The sequence below is a fragment of the Archocentrus centrarchus genome, chromosome 3 (genome assembly GCF_007364275.1).
Source record: "Archocentrus centrarchus isolate MPI-CPG fArcCen1 chromosome 3, fArcCen1, whole genome shotgun sequence".
Classification (NCBI taxonomy): Eukaryota; Metazoa; Chordata; class Actinopteri; order Cichliformes; family Cichlidae; genus Archocentrus; species Archocentrus centrarchus.
In genome coordinates, this window is record NC_044348.1 from 26720725 (window position 1) to 26740485 (window position 19761).

The 19761-nt window shown below is 40.1% G+C and overlaps 1 protein-coding gene across 1 annotated transcript; it reads left to right on the forward strand.

Moving 5' to 3' along the window:
- Positions 1-1748: 1748 nt before the first annotated feature.
- On the forward strand, positions 1749-11920 carry LOC115774412 (secretory carrier-associated membrane protein 5-like). The gene is made up of 7 exons (XM_030721691.1): positions 1749-1953; positions 2391-2453; positions 2536-2655; positions 8512-8668; positions 9271-9372; positions 10338-10455; positions 10742-11920. The coding sequence occupies exons 2-7, from the start codon at positions 2447-2449 to the stop codon at positions 10919-10921; spliced, it is 684 nt and encodes a 227-aa protein (XP_030577551.1). The 5' UTR covers positions 1749-1953; positions 2391-2446; the 3' UTR covers positions 10922-11920.
- The last annotated feature ends 7841 nt before the right edge of the window (positions 11921-19761 follow it).

Sequence of the window (19761 nt, forward strand, 5' to 3'; positions counted from 1 at the left end):
CAACCCATTCTCACAATTAGTGATGGGGCAGTCATGAACTATCCAGCTCCAAGAGCTGGCTCTTTGAAGTGAACGACAGGAGCCGGCTCCTGATTGTGAGCCGTTTCTTTTCATTCCATTTTTTTTTTTTTTTGTGGAAGCCGCATGTGATTGGTTAAGATGGGTGGCAGTGTCTGTGTGTCTACATTGAGTGAGAGGAGAGGGGCCATGGACACACCGCACAGTGAGTACAGAAACACCAGAGAAGGAGAGGTTCCTGCAAGGTTCGCTTGGAGACAGGAAAGAGCTAGAGGAAGCTGTACTTTACATAGATGCTACACGCGGGAACGGTGAGGAAAATGAGTGACAGAAAACGTAGTAAAGCTTGGACACATTTTAAAGTGATATACAGGCAGAGTGTAGACTGCAATGTTAAAATTTCATATTGAGCAGGCTCCACAAAGAACCTGCACAGACATATGTGAACTGTTCATCCATCAGTGCAATTAGAAAAACAAAGCATCGCAGGTCATATCAGGTAGGAGAAACAGAATCAACCCCTCTTTTGTTTTATAATTTGTATTTGGAGCACTCTATTCTATGTTGAGTATATGAAGAACCATTTGATGTAGTTATTAATAATTGCTGGCTCTCTTCTACAGTGTGTCTTTTGTCCTGTCTCTCTCCCCTCAGCCCCAACTGGTCACAGCAGATGACTGCCCCTCCCTGAGCCTGGTTCTGCCAGAGGATTTGTCATGTTAAAAGGAAGTTTTTCCTTCCCACTGTCGCCAAGAGCTTGCTCATAGGGGGTTGTTTTGACTGTTGGGTTTTCTCTAAAATTATTTTAGGGTCTTTACCTTTCAATATGAAGCACCTTGAGGTGACTGTTGTGATTTGTGTGTGTGTATATATACATATACATGTATATATGTATATATATATGGTAATTAAATTTAATTGAACCCTAGGACACTAAACTTGGTGATTTCCACCCACATGAAAGCGAGAGTGGCAGTGTTACAAAACTCACATTAGTGTTCTAGAGTTAAGGAAGTTTATTTTGTTTATTTTGCCCTATATGTTGTATTTCCATATATATTTTGCACATTTCAGTAAATTGAAGCACCCATTTTCCTAACAAAATATAAAAAAATGAGGGGGTGCTCAAGACTTTTGCAAGGTACTATAGCTTTACTTTTACTTGGAAATAAGTTTAATGGTATACTGGCAGCCAATAGCTACAAGAGTTTTCCTCCAGAGTTTGCAGTGAAACAGCAGCCCCAGCTGGAGAGCTGAAGTCAGTTTAGTCTTTAGGGCAGCAACAATCTCAAGCTTCACATTCAGGTTTAGAATGGAAAGTGACTCGATTGGTGGTATCACACCACCTGAATTTCTAGATTATAAAGACCCTTACGAAAATCCACAATGGTTAACTATGGTTTTTATGCAGTAACCATGGTTTTACCATGGTAAAACAATGGAATTTCCGTCTTGCCCTATTCCTTCACAGAACATCGCCATTGTTCTGAGCGTGTAATTGACTACACAACAACACAGGAGTGTGGTTAGAGGTGTGGCTGCCGTAGACGTTTCCAGTTTAGTATTATTGTCTGCAAGTTGTTTTAGGGAAACTGTAAGGAGAGTGGTAGTTAAGGCCACTTTTGTTTTAGCTCCTCGTTCAGCACCATGGACAGAGTGCCAAACAACGATTGGGTCAACAATACAACGTCAAGGATTAGCGTAATCCGCCCATTGGTCTGAATCAAAGTGACAGCAGATTTAAGCGCGGTGATTGGCTGAGGAACAGCAGAGTTAGGCTCAATCCCTGTAGTCATACAGCGCGAAACAAAGTATCGCAATTGTTTAATAGTTTACCTGTAGATACCGTCCGATTGGAATTCATCTGTTTGATGCGCAGGTGAAGGTTCGTTTGTAAAGCACGTGAAAGAGAGGAGCGACTGCTCTCTGGAGGAGGTAAGCAGATTATGTTTTCTGTCGAATCCGTAATTCCTGGCTGCGATGGCCAGCTCAAATACATGTGTAGGGAATATGTGTTGGCGCATTGCATCCGGTGAAATGCAGCTTGCTTGTTGATTGTCGTTTTGTGGCAGATCGCCCGGGGCATTTCTTGACGGTTTCTGTGAAACCGGAAGGATTGAATCGTTAAAATCTTATCAGCACCACATGGACATGGCTGGATGGCTCACACATTAAATCCCCCGGCAGAATGTCGACGGCAACGTTGACTTTGTAACACACTCTGTTAAACGCTTCTTCCTCTAAAGTAGTGGCAGTGATGTAGTTGTGTCCGTTTCTTACTGTACTTACTCCATTGCCAGTGACGTGTATTTGAAACACCTGCAAATTACCATACAAGCTATATTAACCTGAAGTTTATCCTTCCTCGACAGGCTGAAGAGCCTGAAAGAGGGATTACTCGAAAAAGCAAGCTTTACATTATACCCACATGGCCGGTCAGTAAATAAATTGTAAATAAAAACAATACGCAGCCTGATGTATCTAATTTTATAACTGATATTAAACTGTTTATTGTAGAGCCCAATTTTCCCCCACTGCCTGGATTCATTCCTCTCAAGCCATGTTTCTACCAAGACTTTGAAGAGATCCCTGAACAGCACCGCAGCATGTGCAAGAAAATGTACCACCTGTGGATGTGTAAGTGAATAAAAGTGAAGTTGTATGGGATATTTAAGTTAGTTTTTTTTCATTGTCATGATATATATCTTAACAATATAACTCCTATATAAATTTTGAGGCTTATATTTCAAAAGTGAAACTGATGTCCCCCCCCCCCCCCCCCCCCGCCCTGGCTGCAACAGAACAGCAGGGGAAAAAAAAAAAAAATCATTTTCCTGAAGGTCCCATAAAGTGCCTTCTCCTCTGTGATCAGCTGGTGATAACAACTATGAAACAGTAGGGCAATGGTTTACAAGAGTCCTTTAGGTCCAAGAAGATCTTTTATGAGCTGTGGTTGTAATATCCTGACTGGTTTATTTATTAATGAGTCATAGCACTGACCAGATGGCCTTGGTTTGAGTAGAGCAGTAACACTAAAACTGTGTTGAACAATCTTTGCCAGAAGCAGTTTCATCAAAGTTTACTACACTATAAACGTGCAGTACAGTGGTGTTTGTGTTATTGCTGTGCTCTGGAACTCACTGCCTGTCCATGAATTCATGCAAGAGAACTGAGGGCAGGAGGAAGAGTGCAAAACAGTTAACAACTGATGTGTCAGTATCAGTATTACTGGAGCAGGGCAATATACCAATATGCAGTAAAAATATTAATGGGAAAAATGAAGAAAAAAAAAAAAGGTGAAGCTGGAGTGTGTATTGCAAATACACTGCTCAAAAAAAAAAAATTAAAGGAACACTTTTTAATCACAGTATCGAGTCAGTTCAACTTCTGGGGTGTTGATCTGGTCAGTTAAGTAGCAGAGGGGGTTGTTAATCAGTTTCAACTGCTTTGGTGTTAATGAAATTAACAACATGGGCTAGAAGGGGCAACATTGAGACAACCCCCAAAATGACCTCCAGGAGGTCACTGGTGTGAATATCTTTGACCAAACAGGGCCTGACATCCTCAAGTAGGCCTTGTGCTCACTGCCTGGCACCATGGAGCCCAGTTAGCATTTGGCATAAAATACCAGAATTGGCAGGTCCACCACTGGCACCCTGTGCTTTTCCAGATGAGTTTAAGTTCCCCCTGGGCGCATGTGACAGACATGAAAGGGTCTAAAGAAACCGTAGAGAACGTTATGCTGCCTGTTACATCATTCACCATGACCAGTTTAGGTGTGAGTGAGTGATGGTCAGGGGAGGCATATCCATGGTGGGACGCACAGACCTCTATAGGCTAGGACACGGCACCCTGACTGCAATTAGGAGTCTGGATGAAATCTTTGGACCCATTGCCAGACTGTACGCTGGTGCAGTGGGTTCTGGGTTCCTCCTGGTACACCATCCATTGTCTCATTAGAAGCATGCCCCAATGTTGTCAGGCGTGCATATGAGCATGTGGGGGCCACACAAACTACTGAGTACCATTTTGATAAGATAAGATAAAATTTAATGATCCCACCTCAGGGAAATTTGCACATAACAAGTACAGATAAGGATGAAATAAAATGAAATAAAATAAAATAGAATTAAATAGAAAACACTATATACATAAAAAATATATCAATACACATATACATCAAAACACTATATGCAGATATCAAAAATACTATATACATTTGAAGCCAGTAATTTGCAGTTTGTACACAGCATACACAGTATGCATTATGGGTGGGAGTGTAGATAAATAAAATGTATGTACCATATGTGAAGGTACACTGTGTGCATAAATGATAGCAGTAGAGTAAAGTGTCCAAGTGACTCATGACATCATGATGTGTTATACAGTCTAACTGCTGTTAGGATGAGTGACCTGCGAAAGCGCTCCTTCCTGCAGCGAGGATGTTTCAGTCTATGACTGAAGGAGCTGCTCAGTGCACCCACGGTCTCATGTAGAGGGTGATGGGGGTTGTCCATAATGGATGTCAGCTTTGCTAACATCCTCCTCTCACCCACCACCATCACAGACTCCAGAGGACATCCCAGCACAGAGCCTGACCTCCGCACCAGTTTGTCAATCCTGCTCCTGTCCCTTTTGGTGCACCCCCCCAGCAGACCACTGCATAGAAAAGGGCAGATTCTACCACTGAGTCATAAAAAGTCTTTAACACAGTCCTGCAGACACCGAAGGACCTCAGTCTCCTCAGCAGGTGGAGTCAACTCTGGCCCTTCTTATACAGGACCTCTGTTTGTAGTCCAATCCAGCTTGTTGTTGAGGTGACTTGTAAGGTACTTGTAAGAGACCACTGTCTCAATGTCCTTATCCTGGATGTTCACTGGTGTTGTGGGGGGTGACTTCCTCCTGAAGTCTATGACCATTTCCTTCATCTTGCTGGCACTGATTTGGAGGGCGTTGGTCTCACACCAGCCAACAAAATCATTGTATTCCTCGTCGTTCCCATCTGATACACATCCGATAATGGCCTGGGGTGTGCGATCTTTGGCACTGGAACTATGCAGTAAGTCTTCCACAGTTCAAGAACCCTCTCCAGATTCAGGCTCAGGTTGAAGATATGCAGGACCACCTGACAGAGCTGTCTGCATAGTCCCTGAGCAGTCTGGAGCTAATTTCATCTGGACCTGCTCCCTTCCTGATGTTTGTTTTCTGAACTGACTTCTCACCTGATCAGCTGTGAGGTGGATGTGAGGCTGGATTGGGGTGGAAGATGGGGCTGGCTCTGTTGTGGGAGGGAGTGAGGAGAATACAGGCAGCAATAGCACTGCACCCAGAGATTTTATTCATGTTTCTCCAGACTTCCCGGACATTGTTTTGTTGGAGCTGTTCCTCCATCTTCCTCCTGAAGCTTTCTTTGCCTCTTTGAATCTTGTATTTAACATCCTTTTGCACCCTCCCCAGTTCATCTTTGTCTTCAGATCTGAAGGCCCTCTTCTTCTTGTTCAGCAGGGCCTTCAGCTCTGGGGTCACCCACGGTTTATTGTTGGAGAAGCACCGTACCTTCTTAGTTGGCACAGTGTTCTCCACACAGAAGTTCATTTAGTCTGTGATGCAGTGGGTGAGGCCTGCGGTGATAATATTGAGTTGCTGCAATGAAATTTTAGCAAAAGTGGACTAGTCTGCCACATAATTTTTTCACTTTTATTGGGGGTGTCTTTGAATTCAGCCCTCTGTAGGTTGATAATTGCCATTTCCATCAAAAGATGTGGCTGCTTTTCATTCCTAACACTTTACCCAGTCCATAACAGTATGGTTAGTATATCCGGGATGATGATTTTTTTTTTTCCCATTGAGATCTGATGTGTTTTCAAAGTGTTCCTTTAATATTATTGAGCAGTGTAGTTTTGGCCAAATGAGGCAAGTTCAGAAGTGCCTCTTTGTAAGTGGGTGAATTAGCAAAAGATACATGTCATGGTCGGTGTTAAAGGAGCATCACTGATAGTATTTCATAAGTAAAGATAGGGAGGAGTTCATCAGTATGTGAAAAACTGTGAAGACAAATAGTTAAAAAGTATAGTTTAAGTGTAACATTTCTCATTAGAAAACTGTAAAGAAATTTGGGATTTCATCATGATCGTTGTGTAATATAACAAAAAGATTAAGAGAATCCAGAGAAATCTTTGTAGACAAGGGACAAAGCTGAGAATCAGTATGGAAAGCTGTGTACTTCAGACCGCCAGGCTGCACTGCATTTAAATCAAACACAAGTGAAAATTACAGCATAGACTCAGAAACATTTCTGAGACCATGCTGTTGCATCCACAAAAGAAAAACATCATATGAACACAGCTGCCTTCAGTGGGCCAAAGCTGATTTATGATAGATTGATGTAAAGTGTTGAAATGTCCTGCTGTCTGAAGGGTCAAATTTGAAACTGTAATATTTGCAGGAAGACAAAAAAAACCCAAGCCTCAGACAACTATAACCGTTTACCAAGTTTATTTACAGAATAAATATCTGAGAGTAGAATTAAACTGGCAGCTGCAGCAGGCAGGAGTGAGAGAGTGTTTATGGTATAAATCTAATTGGAGCCTAACAGCAGAGGGAGAATAGAGCACTAAGAGCTCAAAAGTCCAAAATTTGGGGTTTTCAATTGAGTGGAGTCCAAAGGGACAAGGAGCAGCAAGATTGCTTACTGCTGGGAGATTCCTGACAGAGGAGGCAACAGAGGAGTATGAATGCACAACGGTAGTTGAAAACATAGAGACAATGGTTGAGCCTAACGTTACCACTAGAAGTAGCTGAACAATCTGGCAAAGGTGGAGTGGAAAGGCGGGTCCTTAAATATTGCAGAGAATGGATAACAGGTGTGTCACAGACCCACTGCAACTCATAGTCATGCCTCTCTGGATCCCCGCCTCACTACGGGTACCTGGAGATAGGAATGTGTGAGGTAGAGAGAAAGGTAAAGTAAAAGAGAGAGAGAGAGAAAGAGACATGAGCAAAAAAGTAGAGAGGGGAAAAAGAGACAAAAGGAGAGGGGAGAGCCCAGGACTCCGGGGACCATGACAGTAATTCTCTTTGGAAATAATGGACACTGCAGCCTCTGTGCTAAAGAGTATGGCACTATCTGTCTTATCATCAAAGCCAATGTCTGTGAAGGCATCATTGTGTATTAGTACACATGGCACATCTAATCTTTTTTGCCAGGGAAGGCCCACATTTATACAGCATGGCTTTGTAGTAAACTACATCTAGTCTACCTGTAGTTCACATTCTGAAAACATTTACTCTTCAAACAGAGTGTAGCTAGAACAAGAGGTGATGCAACACAGCTGTAAACATGCTTCTGTCTTGAAATATGTTCCCTGCATCAAATTTAAAATGAGTATGAAAAAACAACAGCAAAAAAATTTCACCCTTTGATATGGAATTTGTATACACTGTAGAAAGAAATACGTGGTTTAAATGATTTGCAAGAATCGCATTATTTAAATATTTAACTTTAACGCAGCATCCCAACTCTTTTGAAAATAGTTATAGCAGGAAATATATTTCGCTCTGAATTCTTCAAAATTGCTCCTATTTTCTTTCTGCAGGTGACTCTTTTTAATAAATGATAAACATAAGCAGGTATTGAAAGTCCTAATGTGCTTAGATATCCATCCATCCATCCATCTATCCATCCATCTATCTATCTATCTATCCATCCATCCATCCATCCATCCATCAATCCTCTTCTGATTATCCTGTTCAGGGTCGCGGGGGGCTGGAGCCTATCCCAGCTGACATAGGGCAAGAGGCATAGTACACCCTGTACAGGTCCCCAGCCTGTTGCAGGGCCAACATAGAGAGACAGACAACCATCCACACTCACATTGGGCAATTTAGAGTGACCAATTAACCTAACCCCAGTAACTGCATGTCTTTGGTCTGTGGGAGGAAACCGGAGTACCCTGAGGAAACCCACGCAGACATGGGGAGAACATGCAAACTCCACACAGATATTGATATGCTATATTGTATTACATTTGCTTTATGCCACAATGTGCACATGGATTGCAAGGTGTTAGATTTTTGTGCTTCAATGCTTTTTCTTCATTTCACTTGTGAAAATCATTCTAAGCTAACAGGAACACTGCCTGCGCTGTGCATTGGTGAAAGTCTTTTCTAAGTAGCTGCCCTGTGGCACCTGTCCATGGCTTCACTTTTTTTGTAAAACACTTCAAAACTCTCTATTATTCTTGTTTAGTTTAAAGACAAAGGATAGGACAAGAGTGCAGAGACTGAGTTGGAGCAAAGTGTTGTGAATAGAAAATGACTTCAGCTAAAAAGCTATTTGGGGAGCACAGGTCATCTTTTACTTATATTATGTAAATTCTGGCAGTTTCCATATTTGCTTGATTTCTCCAAACCAGTCTGTGCATATCATACAGGTGTTTTTTTTTTTTTTTTTTTTGTGTCAATGCCTGAAATATTTCTGTTGTGTTCTTACAGTTAATAGTGCCACACTTGTTGTGAATCTTATTGGCTGCTTTGCTTGGATGTTTGGTGGAGGTGGTGTGACCAATTTTGGCATGGCCATCATCTGGGTCCTCATGTTCACGCCTTGCTCTTATGTCTGTTGGTTCAGGCCCATCTACAAGGCCTTCAAGTAAGTCAGTAATGAAGTAAAATATCAAGTATTGCTTTTAAAAATGCCACTTGGAATGAAGTTGCTCTTGTGATGTTTTAGAAGTCATATATATATAAATATAAAAATATGAGTTGTCATACTCTGAGAAGAATAAAGCACTGAAGAGTTTATAAGACTATGAATCTCTGGATCTTAGAGTATATGGATTAAATGCTAGCTAAGGAGAATACACATCTGGCCCACTTTTTTTTTTTTTTTTTTGCTTTAAGCTAATTTGTCCTCTGTTTTTCTATTTTTGTGCTGAGTAGCAGCAGGGATAAATGTCCCTTCAGGGACAGAAGGACACTCAGAACATTCTCTAACCTTTTGCTGAAGGGTAGTGCAATTTTCATATGCACTGTTGACATGACTACATTGTCGCATGAGGTGACACACTACATAGCAGTAGCATGTAGCTGCTGACTGGGCTGCCAAGAGAAATGTTTGTATAGTTAGGGGAAGCTATCACATTGTCTACAACAGTACATGATGCACTGATGCAACATGTAGACATATATAACACTAAATTTAGTTTTACAAATGTAAGTGTTCAATACCCTTTTGTTCTGTATTCTTTACAGGACTGACAGCTCTTTCAACTTCATGATCTTCTTCTTTGTGTTCATGGCTCAAGTTGGCATCAGTATCATCCAAAGCATAGGCATCCCAGGATGGGGAGTATGGTAAGACTGGGACTTTCAGGGTGCACAGAGAAGAGTATAAAGTATGAAGAGGATAAAAGCTCCAGCAGCTCTTGTAGTATAAAAGAGCAACTTTATTTTTTGACCAACATATTTTGGCTTATAGCCAAAGTGTTTCTTGAGTTTTATCCTCTTCAGAGTATGCTAAGACTCACAGAAGTAAACTATATGTCTAATTCATTTGCATTTTACATATAATATTCAAATTTGGAAAGGCATATTTTTCATGTTTATTAATCTACTTTTCAAATATTTTTTATGCCATTTAAAAATATATTTCATATTGTCCATTTTTTTAAACACTACACTAAAGCAAGAGGAATTTAATTCTAAAACATAAATGGTATTACACAAATGCCACAGAGAGTCTGGGAGAGATTTCTAAACAACATGTGTGAGTGTTTGATTAATTGCTGTGTAACAAAACCTGAACCGGAAAATTAAACATTGTTTAATATGACAAAACAACGACAACAACAAAACTGTGTTTTAGGTGCTGAGACATCCAAACAGTTTAAGCTTAGGTTAGGTGAGTTGCATTTTTTTGAAGACCTTGTCTGTTGCTTTCATTAACATGACAGTGATGGACCATCAGAAATGGCCCTCATATAACTTTTATGATAGTCCTGTTATTAGAATTTGAGAGGCTATTAAAGCACTCCTCAAAATGTCACCTTACTCAGGCTGATGATCAGAAATTAATATTATGACAGCCTCCATAAAGTTTATAAATGTCACCATGTGTAATTCCACATCCTCATGCATAAGCTATAAAACTTTTAAACTTTATACTAAATCATTTAAAGTCTACAAAATAATTGCCATTTAATGGCCAGATGTTCAGTGATAGTATGAGATAATCCAGCAGCAGATTCCTGTTGGATTGAGATTCTAAAATTAACTTCTCGCTTTTGCATTACCTTAACCGTCATTTCTGCCTTTTTCAGTGGTTGGCTGGCTACTATCTCCTTCTTCAGCTATAATATTTTGATTGCACTGATCATGCTGGTCCCTACAATCATGTTCACTGCTGTGGCCTCTCTGTCCTTCATTGCGCTCACCAGGGTAAGAATTTTACTAGTGCATTTCTACAAGGGAGGAAAGCTGATCTAGTTCTATTCATTTTTAAAAAAAATGTATTTATATGAAGCTTCTAGGCCATGTTCATTCCAGAAATTTGATCAGTTTTACTCATGCCTACAGAGCAGCACTGCTGGGTTTACCACTAAAATGAGAATTACAGACTTAAGGATTAGGAAATAACATATCAAATCTATCTCTGCATCAACTTAAGTAATTAAAACCAGTTATCTTCTATCCATAATGGCTTGTAATCCCACTTTGCCTGCAGATCCATAATTTCTACCGGGGCAGTGGGGCTAGCATGTCCAAAGCTCAGGAAGAATGGGCCACTGGAGCCTGGAAGAACCCTCATGTCCAGGCAGCAGCCCAGCAGGCTGCCATGGGGGCTGCAGCTGGAGCAATGCAGGATCAGTACTCCACCCCACAATACAGTGAAAACCAGATGTAGAATTTTCAAGACAGAAGGTCAAGGACATGATATCACAGCAATGCCAAAGCTTGAACAACAGGGGCTGTGAAGATCTTAATCATCTCCGGTGATAGAGTTGATTCTTAAAAAGCAACTCTTTCTTACTCTATGCAAACAAATAGCTCTTGACATATATGGGAAGCTGGATTTTGCCTTCCTGTTCTAAAGGACACACTAATCACTTGTAGTCTTTTACAGGTGTTTCATATGTGTTTTTACTCTTTAAATGAAAGTAGCTTTGAAGATTTATCAGTGTAGTGGCTCCATTCTATGAGCTGGGTACTAACGTGTGAATCTGCAGTTTTTTTGTAGCAGTCTTTACAAAAGAGATCAAAAAGTTGTGACTACCTTTAAAGTATTTGAATGAACATATTGTTTCCCCCAGTGTACTGTTAGAATGATGACTGTGTTGCTTTAGTTTTTTTAAAACTAAATTTAAACTCAAAGAACCAAAGATCGAGTGTCCTTTTGCAACTTTATTTGAGATGATGGTACTTTGTATAACCTCACTAAAATTTCATCATAATTCTATGCAGTTTATCAACAGTTGCACTGTAAAATCAAAGGATGCTGCAATATTGAAAGGTCTGTATGTATTACAGCAAGAAACAGTATTATTGCAAGCCTTCAGGTAGAAATATATTTGGAGCTCACTCTTTGATGTTCTTGATGCTTCCTGTTGACATGCCTATTTTACACTAAAAACATCAGATTTACATCATAGGTTTTAATGAGTTTTTATGGTTGTGTTACTTTTAGAAAAATAAAAGGCAAGTCAAATATCTGGCATGTGTTCTGTAGCCAGGTTCAGATTGTTTAGAAATGCCACTGTTTTGTACTGAATGTCAATTTAGGATGTGCCCGTTTGTAAGATGTAAATGTTGCGTTTACTAGAGAATGAGCCCTCTTGCTGTTTGGCGGTTTGGCCACAGGGGGGCGCTGATGGTTTTAGCATGAAATAAAAAGCTCCAACATGTACTTATTACCTTCATTCATCCTTCACAGATCACAGTCTGCATTTCTTGTATTGGGTTATTTTGTCATGTGCGTGTTTTACCTGTTAGTTGCACTATTTTTACACCGGTCACACACAAGATCCTGTAGCCTGATTTCAAGTAATAATACCTCAAAGTATTATTGCTTGAAACCATTCCAAGGACAGTTGGTGGTGAATGGCAGAATGACAATCCTTACACTCATTCTTTCCTCCAGTTTTTGAAACATGCTCCAGATTCAATGGGGATTTATTTACTTATTTATTTAAGGAACACAACAAGAGCCCTTCAGAAGTTTGGCTGTCAGGGATTGTGATGGGCAAATAAACGCATATCCTTTTACTGTTTTTTCTTGTAACAAATTATGTCTGCAGTGGAAGTATATACTGGTTATAGTAGGATGACACTTCACACACAAAATAGTTTACTTTGGCTGAAATGAAAGCCCCATATTTACTATTTAAATGCAGGCTACCAACTTTCTTCTAAGATTTTCCTTCCTCTGATTGCAAATACTGTTGTCATAATATTATTTTGTACTTTCCTCAAAGGGAGGTTGCTTTGCAAAAGCCTGTTTGTTTCTTGTTTGAATGTTTTCTTATATTTGCCCCATTTAATCAAGCCCTTGTACTCAATCATTAAAATGTGATTTTAAATAATTTCCAATACATTACACACAGCAAATGGTACTGCGACCACATTTAAACACTGCTAAAATGGCAAGAAAAGAAAAAAGCACACGGAACTTACTTTGCCTTTTGATGGCAGTGTTGGCCCTTTGCGGTAGCCCACCAGTCATGCTGACTGTCCACCGGGGGCACTATACGACCTTTGTTTTTCTTCCCAGTTAAGTGTGTAAAGTCTGCTCCAAAAACATGAAATTGGAGAATTGATACTACTTGCCTACACCAAAAGTTTTTTTTTTTTTTAAAGTTACACGCAGCAAATGCAATTTCTCACTTGATATTCCTCAAACCAGTGGCCATCCCAGATTAGATTCAAAATGCATTTTAAATGGATTTATCTGTAAATTTTGTTGTCCTTTATTGTTTTCCTCTCCTTCAGTTGTATGAGTGATAGAATTACTCTGTGGAGTTGGGGAAGAAATTATACAGTGTTACATAAGCCCAAAGGACCCACCAGCAGCTACCAACAAACACTGTAATGACCATATACATGGAAATCTCTTGTGACAAGCAGTGACAGCAAAGGCTTGTGTCTTCAGGTAAACAGGACTGGTTGTCTGCTGCAGAATATAGTCAGTGATTCATAACAAATCAAAGTTGAGGATATGTAGTGCTTTTGTATATTCTGCTTTGCAAATCGTACTGCATGCATCTCATTATTTAATTCTGCCTAGAAAAAAGGAGAGCTGACCTAATTGCCAACTGTATGAATAACATAAGTTTATATTGGACGTCTGGTTAATGATCCTCTGTTAGAGCCACTGGGGTGGAAGTTAACCTGGCTTGTGATTCTTATTGTAGCAGATGTACCGCAAGATCCTGTATAGCCTCGATGCTGTAGTGGCTTGTTTGTGACATTGTGCAGTTAGTTAAAAAAGAGAGAAGCATCTATCTGTTGCCACATCATTTTTAAAGAATTAGTTTATATAAACCTTATGGTTTTAGCAAACGTGGCAATTTTATATTTTCTGAAATACACTTCATTAGGTACACCTTGGTAGTACTGAGTTGGACCCCCTTCTTCCATCAGAAGTGCCTTATTTCTTTGTGGCATAGATTCAACAAGGTGCTGGAAACATTCCTCAGAGATTTTCGGTCCATATTGACATGATAGCATCACACAGTTGCTGCAGATTTGTTCCACCACATCCTAATGGCGCTCTGTTGGATTGGTGCTAAAGGGCCCAAAGCCTGCCAAGAAAATATCCCCCACATCATTACACCACCAGCAGACTAAACCATTGATACAAGGCAGGAGGGATCCATGCTTTCATGTTTTTTACACCAAATTCAGACCCTATCATCCAAATGTCACAGCTGAAGTTGAGACCAGTTTTCTCCAGTCTTCTGTTGTCCAATTTTGGTGGGCCCATGTGAACTGTAGCCTCAGTTTCCTGTTCTTAGTTGACAGGAGTGGCACTTGGTGTGGTCTTCTGCTGCTGTCTCCCATTTGTTTTCATTTACCTTGGTTGTAACGAGTTGTGATTTTAGTTACTGTTGTCTTCCTATCAGCTCAAAGCATTCTAGCTATTTTCCTTTGACCTCTGGCATCAGAAAGACAGAGAACTGTCTCTTTGGATGTTTTTACTTTTTCAGACCCTTTGCTGTAAACCCCAGAGATAGTTTGCAGGAAAATCCCAGCAGATCAGCAGTTTCTGAAGTACTCAGACCAGCCAGGCACTAACAACCATGCCACATTTAAATTCACTTCAATCTTCACTTCTGATGTTCAATTTGAACTTCAGCAGTTCATCTTGACCATGTGTACATGCCTAAATGTGATTTGCTGATTAGATATTTATATTAGAACATGTGTACCTAATATAGTGACTCTGTATTTACTTCAGCAGAAACCATCTGTACATTCACTGATAATAGATTCACTCCTTATCTTGATACAGTGAACTTGTTGATAAATGATTGTTGGTACATGTCCAGCTGATATAAAGGATAGTTTTGATTATGATTTAAGTAATAAATCCCCCACTATGTTCATCTGCTGTGTCCGAAATGTGAACCAAACCAGTAAAGCTTTGGACTGCTTTAAGTCATCTACAGAAGGCAATGCATCAGACTGCAAATGTATTTCTCCTTCACAAGGAAAGAAGTATTGTAGTTGAAACATAAAAATACTTAAAAACCTGGTCTCCTAATTGGAAAAAGTAATGAAAATCACAACTGAGTTAATTACAAAGCTAATACCACATTTACACAAAAAGTTATTGTTAAGCACCTCTTCCTCATGATTAGTCATGCCAACAGTGAAGAACAGAAGGGTTGTGTGAAAGAACAAAGTAAGGTGCATATAAAGGGCATAGCATGATGGTGCACACTGGGTCTTTCTCAGAGACAGAGTGCCCCTTTATGCTGTTAAACACACACACACACACACACACACACACACACACACACACACACACACACACACACACACACACACACACACACACACACACACACACACACACACACAAGCATGCATTTATGCTTGTTTTTCAAGCACAGATGTGCACGTTGAGCTGGAGTCCAAACACCCAACACATTTCCTATAACTGTTCCCTCATGTTCATAGACATAACCAGGTAAACTGTGAACATTCATGCAGTGAAGAAAGACAGAATTATTATCATCTAACCATGACCTGCTTGTGGCAAGAATTACACAGAAAATTTCAGATTGAGTTTAACAAATGACCCAAAGAAAGAGTAAGTCAGCATGTGGGAGTCATTTAACTCTGCCCCGGCCTGCAAATTGGGCAGCTAATGATCAAGCTAGCTTAAAATAGAATCAGAAGTAAAATGGAGTAAATAATAATTATGTTCATAATTATTTGAAAAATTGTCCATTTGCCTCTCTGTTAAGTGGTTGCTGTTAATGATAGCCCTCATATCTGGTGACCCAAAAGAAACCACTGACTTTGCATGATGATCTTGCTGCAAGATGCCATTATCAGCATAGCAACTAAAATCAAACGAGTTCACAGAGATCATCAGTCATTGCTCTGATCTGAAGTAAGAATCAGGCTTTTATCTCTAATTAAAAAAGAAAGAAAGAAAAGCTGAAGTTTCCGGAGGTTGAAAAAAGGCGACTGGACTTCTTCTTGTTTCTTGAAGACGTTTCACCTCTCATCCGAAAGGCTTCTTCAGTTCTCAACCAAATGGTGGAGAGACCCAGTCCAGTCACCTTTTTTCAAGCTCCAGAGACTACTATGACCTGGATGACTGAGAATCTACACAGAAATAAAAGCTGAAGTTGAAAAGTTGAATGTGGAAATGGTGATCAGCATACAGAATTGCTGCTTATGATTTTCAAGCTTTATAATATATAGTAGCATCTTTTGGGCCACAGTCACATTAAAGTCTGGTTACAGCTGGAGATTTTCTTGCCATGCAAAAATGTATGATTACACTTAAATACTACTAATAATAATTAATGTACTCACAGCTATGGAATAGTTTGCATTAGTTTTTTTTTCATCTCATTATGAGCCATACTAAAGGCTGTACATACAGTACACAGTACACACTGTGTGTTCAAACTTTTGACGAGTGTACTGTATTTTGTAAAGAAAAAAATTCATACTATCCCTTTAACAACATAGTGACGGGTGACATTGTCCATCTTTTGAAATACAACAAGGGTGCAGTCACAGCTGGATTTTGTTCTAACAAAAAATAAAATAAATCCATCTGCAGCTCCCAAAAATATTGGCATCATTTAGAAAAAATCCCAAACTAGATCATCTTTACGTGTGCATGATGAGAGGAACCAGAGCCAGCTACTAAGGAGGGGTCACCCAGCTGTCTGGAGCAGGGCCATTTTAGTCAGCTACAGCGAGGGAGTGCTGCTGCCACCAGGCTGTGAAATCACCGATCTGATGATGGGAGTCACCCCCCTGACAATGCAGGGAACGGTGACAGTGGAGGTTGGAGAATGAGTCTAGTGAAATATGGGCCTGTCAGAAGGCAGAGAGGCTGAGCACAGTGGCGCAGGGACGTCGCTCCCCGTGGCTGACTTCATCATTGACACTCCCTGTGGAGCCGGTGGAGGGGTGGGTGTTTGGGTGGAAGGTTGGGGGTTTAGAGGGGACCTGATTAAGGCTGGAAGCCTATCATCCCTGCGCAACATCTCCTCATTTGTTCCAATTGCTTAGGACCTTAAACGCAAATATCCAAACTTCAATTTCTGCTTTTCAAGGAAGGAAAGCCATAATGAGAATTTATTGCCCTGTTGTTGTAACCATGAAGGCTCCCAGGGATGCTGGAGAAATTGTCCATTTGCATACCCCTTAAAATTGATGAGTGAGGAAATTGAGGGAACTAAGTTGTAAGAAAGACTGCTTTTTGCAGCAGACACCAAAGACAAGCCAGATGTTTCATTGATGATGCAGGCAGTATTTAAACTGTCAGCCAGTACACTCGAGTGTGGCTTATGTCTATGACACAAGCTTCTTCATTGTCTCGTATAACTCCCATTGCTTTCAATGTGGTGTATTAACACAAGAAGTGAAATGTTTGTTAACTCAGATATATATGGTGGAGTCAGCTCTGTGTGCAGGATGAGCTATTATCAAAACAAATGAGCCAGCAACTGCAGCTGCATGTAAATCAGAGCAGTTTTTCCCCTTACTATTCAAAAGTGTTGAGCCATTCAGTATCTCCCAGCCAGTGGTTTCTCATCTGCCTCTATTCTTGCTTTACAAAGCCAGCCTTTCCTCGTACCTTTCCCATCCAGCAATGTGTTTATCCCTACGGAAATGAAGATTTCTTCACATCTTTATTCATTTAATTAGGTTGCAAAGCAGAGCTAGAGCCAGAAGATGAATTACCTGTGGCCTTGATATTTTGCCACAGAATCTCTACACAGTAGGCTCTGCAAAAATTAGACCTCCAGTCTGGAGGTGGGCTTTTTGGCAATGTCGGCTCGCAGACTAGTCTCTATTCTCTGTTTCCACTAAATTCAATTAGCCCTGCATAAACCAGCTGTGGTGAAGAATGAAGGTCTAAAGTCATATCTTTTAGCTATGTATCATTGTAAGCCAGCTGGTCAAATTAGGGTGGAGGGGTTTCATTTGGTCAACACTTGCAATACTGTATCAAGAAGGTGAGTTAACATTTTGTCAAAAATAGTATATTTATGGTATATGTTCCATTCAGTAGACACTTAATTAAACCCTTGCACATCCTACATGCAGATTGTGAAGGCAAACCACCCAAAACCAAAAGTCTGATTGAGCACAAATAATAATTATAATTTAAGCACAAAGCACTCTGTGGTGATATGACTTTGATGTGAAGTAAGTGCACAGTGGCTGTAGCCAAAAATGGGATAGGTATGTGGAGGGTGCAGCAAGGGTAAACAAATTAGCGAAGCTGAGTTTTGTCACCTTGTCATCAGTGACACTGTAAACCTATGATTATGTACTGCATGAGTGAGATAAATGTCAGCTCAACTACACGGTCTGGTTTATAGGGAGGAAAAGTGGAAAAAGAGAATAGAAAGCTAAACAATGTGAGGTAAATGAGGAAAAATGCAACAGCAGTTTTTTATTTAACCATTTATCTTGTAGTTGTAGTAAAAAACAAAACAAAACAAAACAAAACAACTTTTCATCTCTTCCACTTCCCCTTTTGGCCATATTGTGACCACCACTTAACAAAGACGCCAATGGCTGTTGGAAAGGTATAAAACAGTCTCAGTAGGTGATGGTAGGGCAGAACCTTTTCATCACAGCCTCTACAGTCTGTCTGTATTCATCACAGATCCCCTGGGTTTGACCCCTCTTGCTGCAGTCAGTACTTTCACTCTTGCTTCACTGATTATACCAGAATTTAAACCAAAGTACAATAACAGTATACAACCCTCATTTTGTAATGACAGACAACTTCAAATCCTTGAAAAGGTGTTGTTTCCTGGTCTTTTTCCCCTCGTTTTTAGCATCAGCAGTCTTACGCCCATGGCTTCTAGTCCTGCAGGGGTTTTGTGTATTCAATGACGTCTTGCCACTGACTGCTGGAAGATCTAATCAGTTCTGCTTCACTTCACTCGATCTGTTTCCTCAATTAGGTTGCAAGCTTGCAGCTGCAGAATGTTTGCTGCTTTACATAGGTTTGCTGGTAAAGTAAATGTGGCTTGTTGTAAGGGGAAGTATTTGTCTTGGGGGGTTTTAGAGCTCTCTCTGCAGATCTTCTGCTGTTTTGCCGCTCAAAGCAGAGTATTTACATATATAATGAATTTGCTCTCATCATGTAGCAGCTTGATCTGTGTGAATTCTACAGAATTGTTCCCATTTTTCTGGATACTAATACACCATCTTGCCACGTGATCTTTAAATCAGGTACGAGCATGCTTACAGAACTCATGCAGTGAATGAGAGGATAGAATCATTCAGTAGAAAGTAAAAAAAATGCATGTAACTTTAGATAATGTGTTATTAACAAACTGCTTTGTAAATATTTTATGCTGTTTGAATTTCCATTGGAAGGAGACTCTAGAGCAGAATGTTTAACGCCACATGCAGTGTTTTACCACAGGGTGCCTTGGCTCAAGAAGACCAAAATACTTCACATTGTCCAGTGAAAAGTATGATCTGATTCTCACTGTGTAATCTGACAAGGATATCTGACCATTTATACCAACACTTCCTCCTGCTACATGCTGCTAATTGGGACAACTTGTCCTTCCACTCGCCTGTTCTAGTTTCTTATAGTCCTGTGTGCGTTGGCATTTTGTGTGCTGTGTACATTCCATATCTCAATGATACAGTGTGTTTCTGCTGGGTTTTGTTTGATACACCCCTTGGGGTATTTTTATGTGCTCCACTCAGAATCTCACACTGTTTGGATTCACTTGGGAAACATCCTCTAGCATACTTCTGATAATGGCAATTGCATATTTGTTTGTTGCAAGAAATGGTCCTAAATCATTTATGTGCATGCAACTCAACAACTTTGACAACCATTACACATGCTGATGAAAACAGCACTGTAAAAGAGGCTCCTCTTGGATATTTTGTATTTCTGCCTTTACCCCACTGAGGAATATACTACTTCATCTAAGGTACTTGAATTGTAGCTGCATTAAAATTTAATGCATCATTTGACTTCTCTTGCTCATTAGAAGTTATTCATAAGTCTCT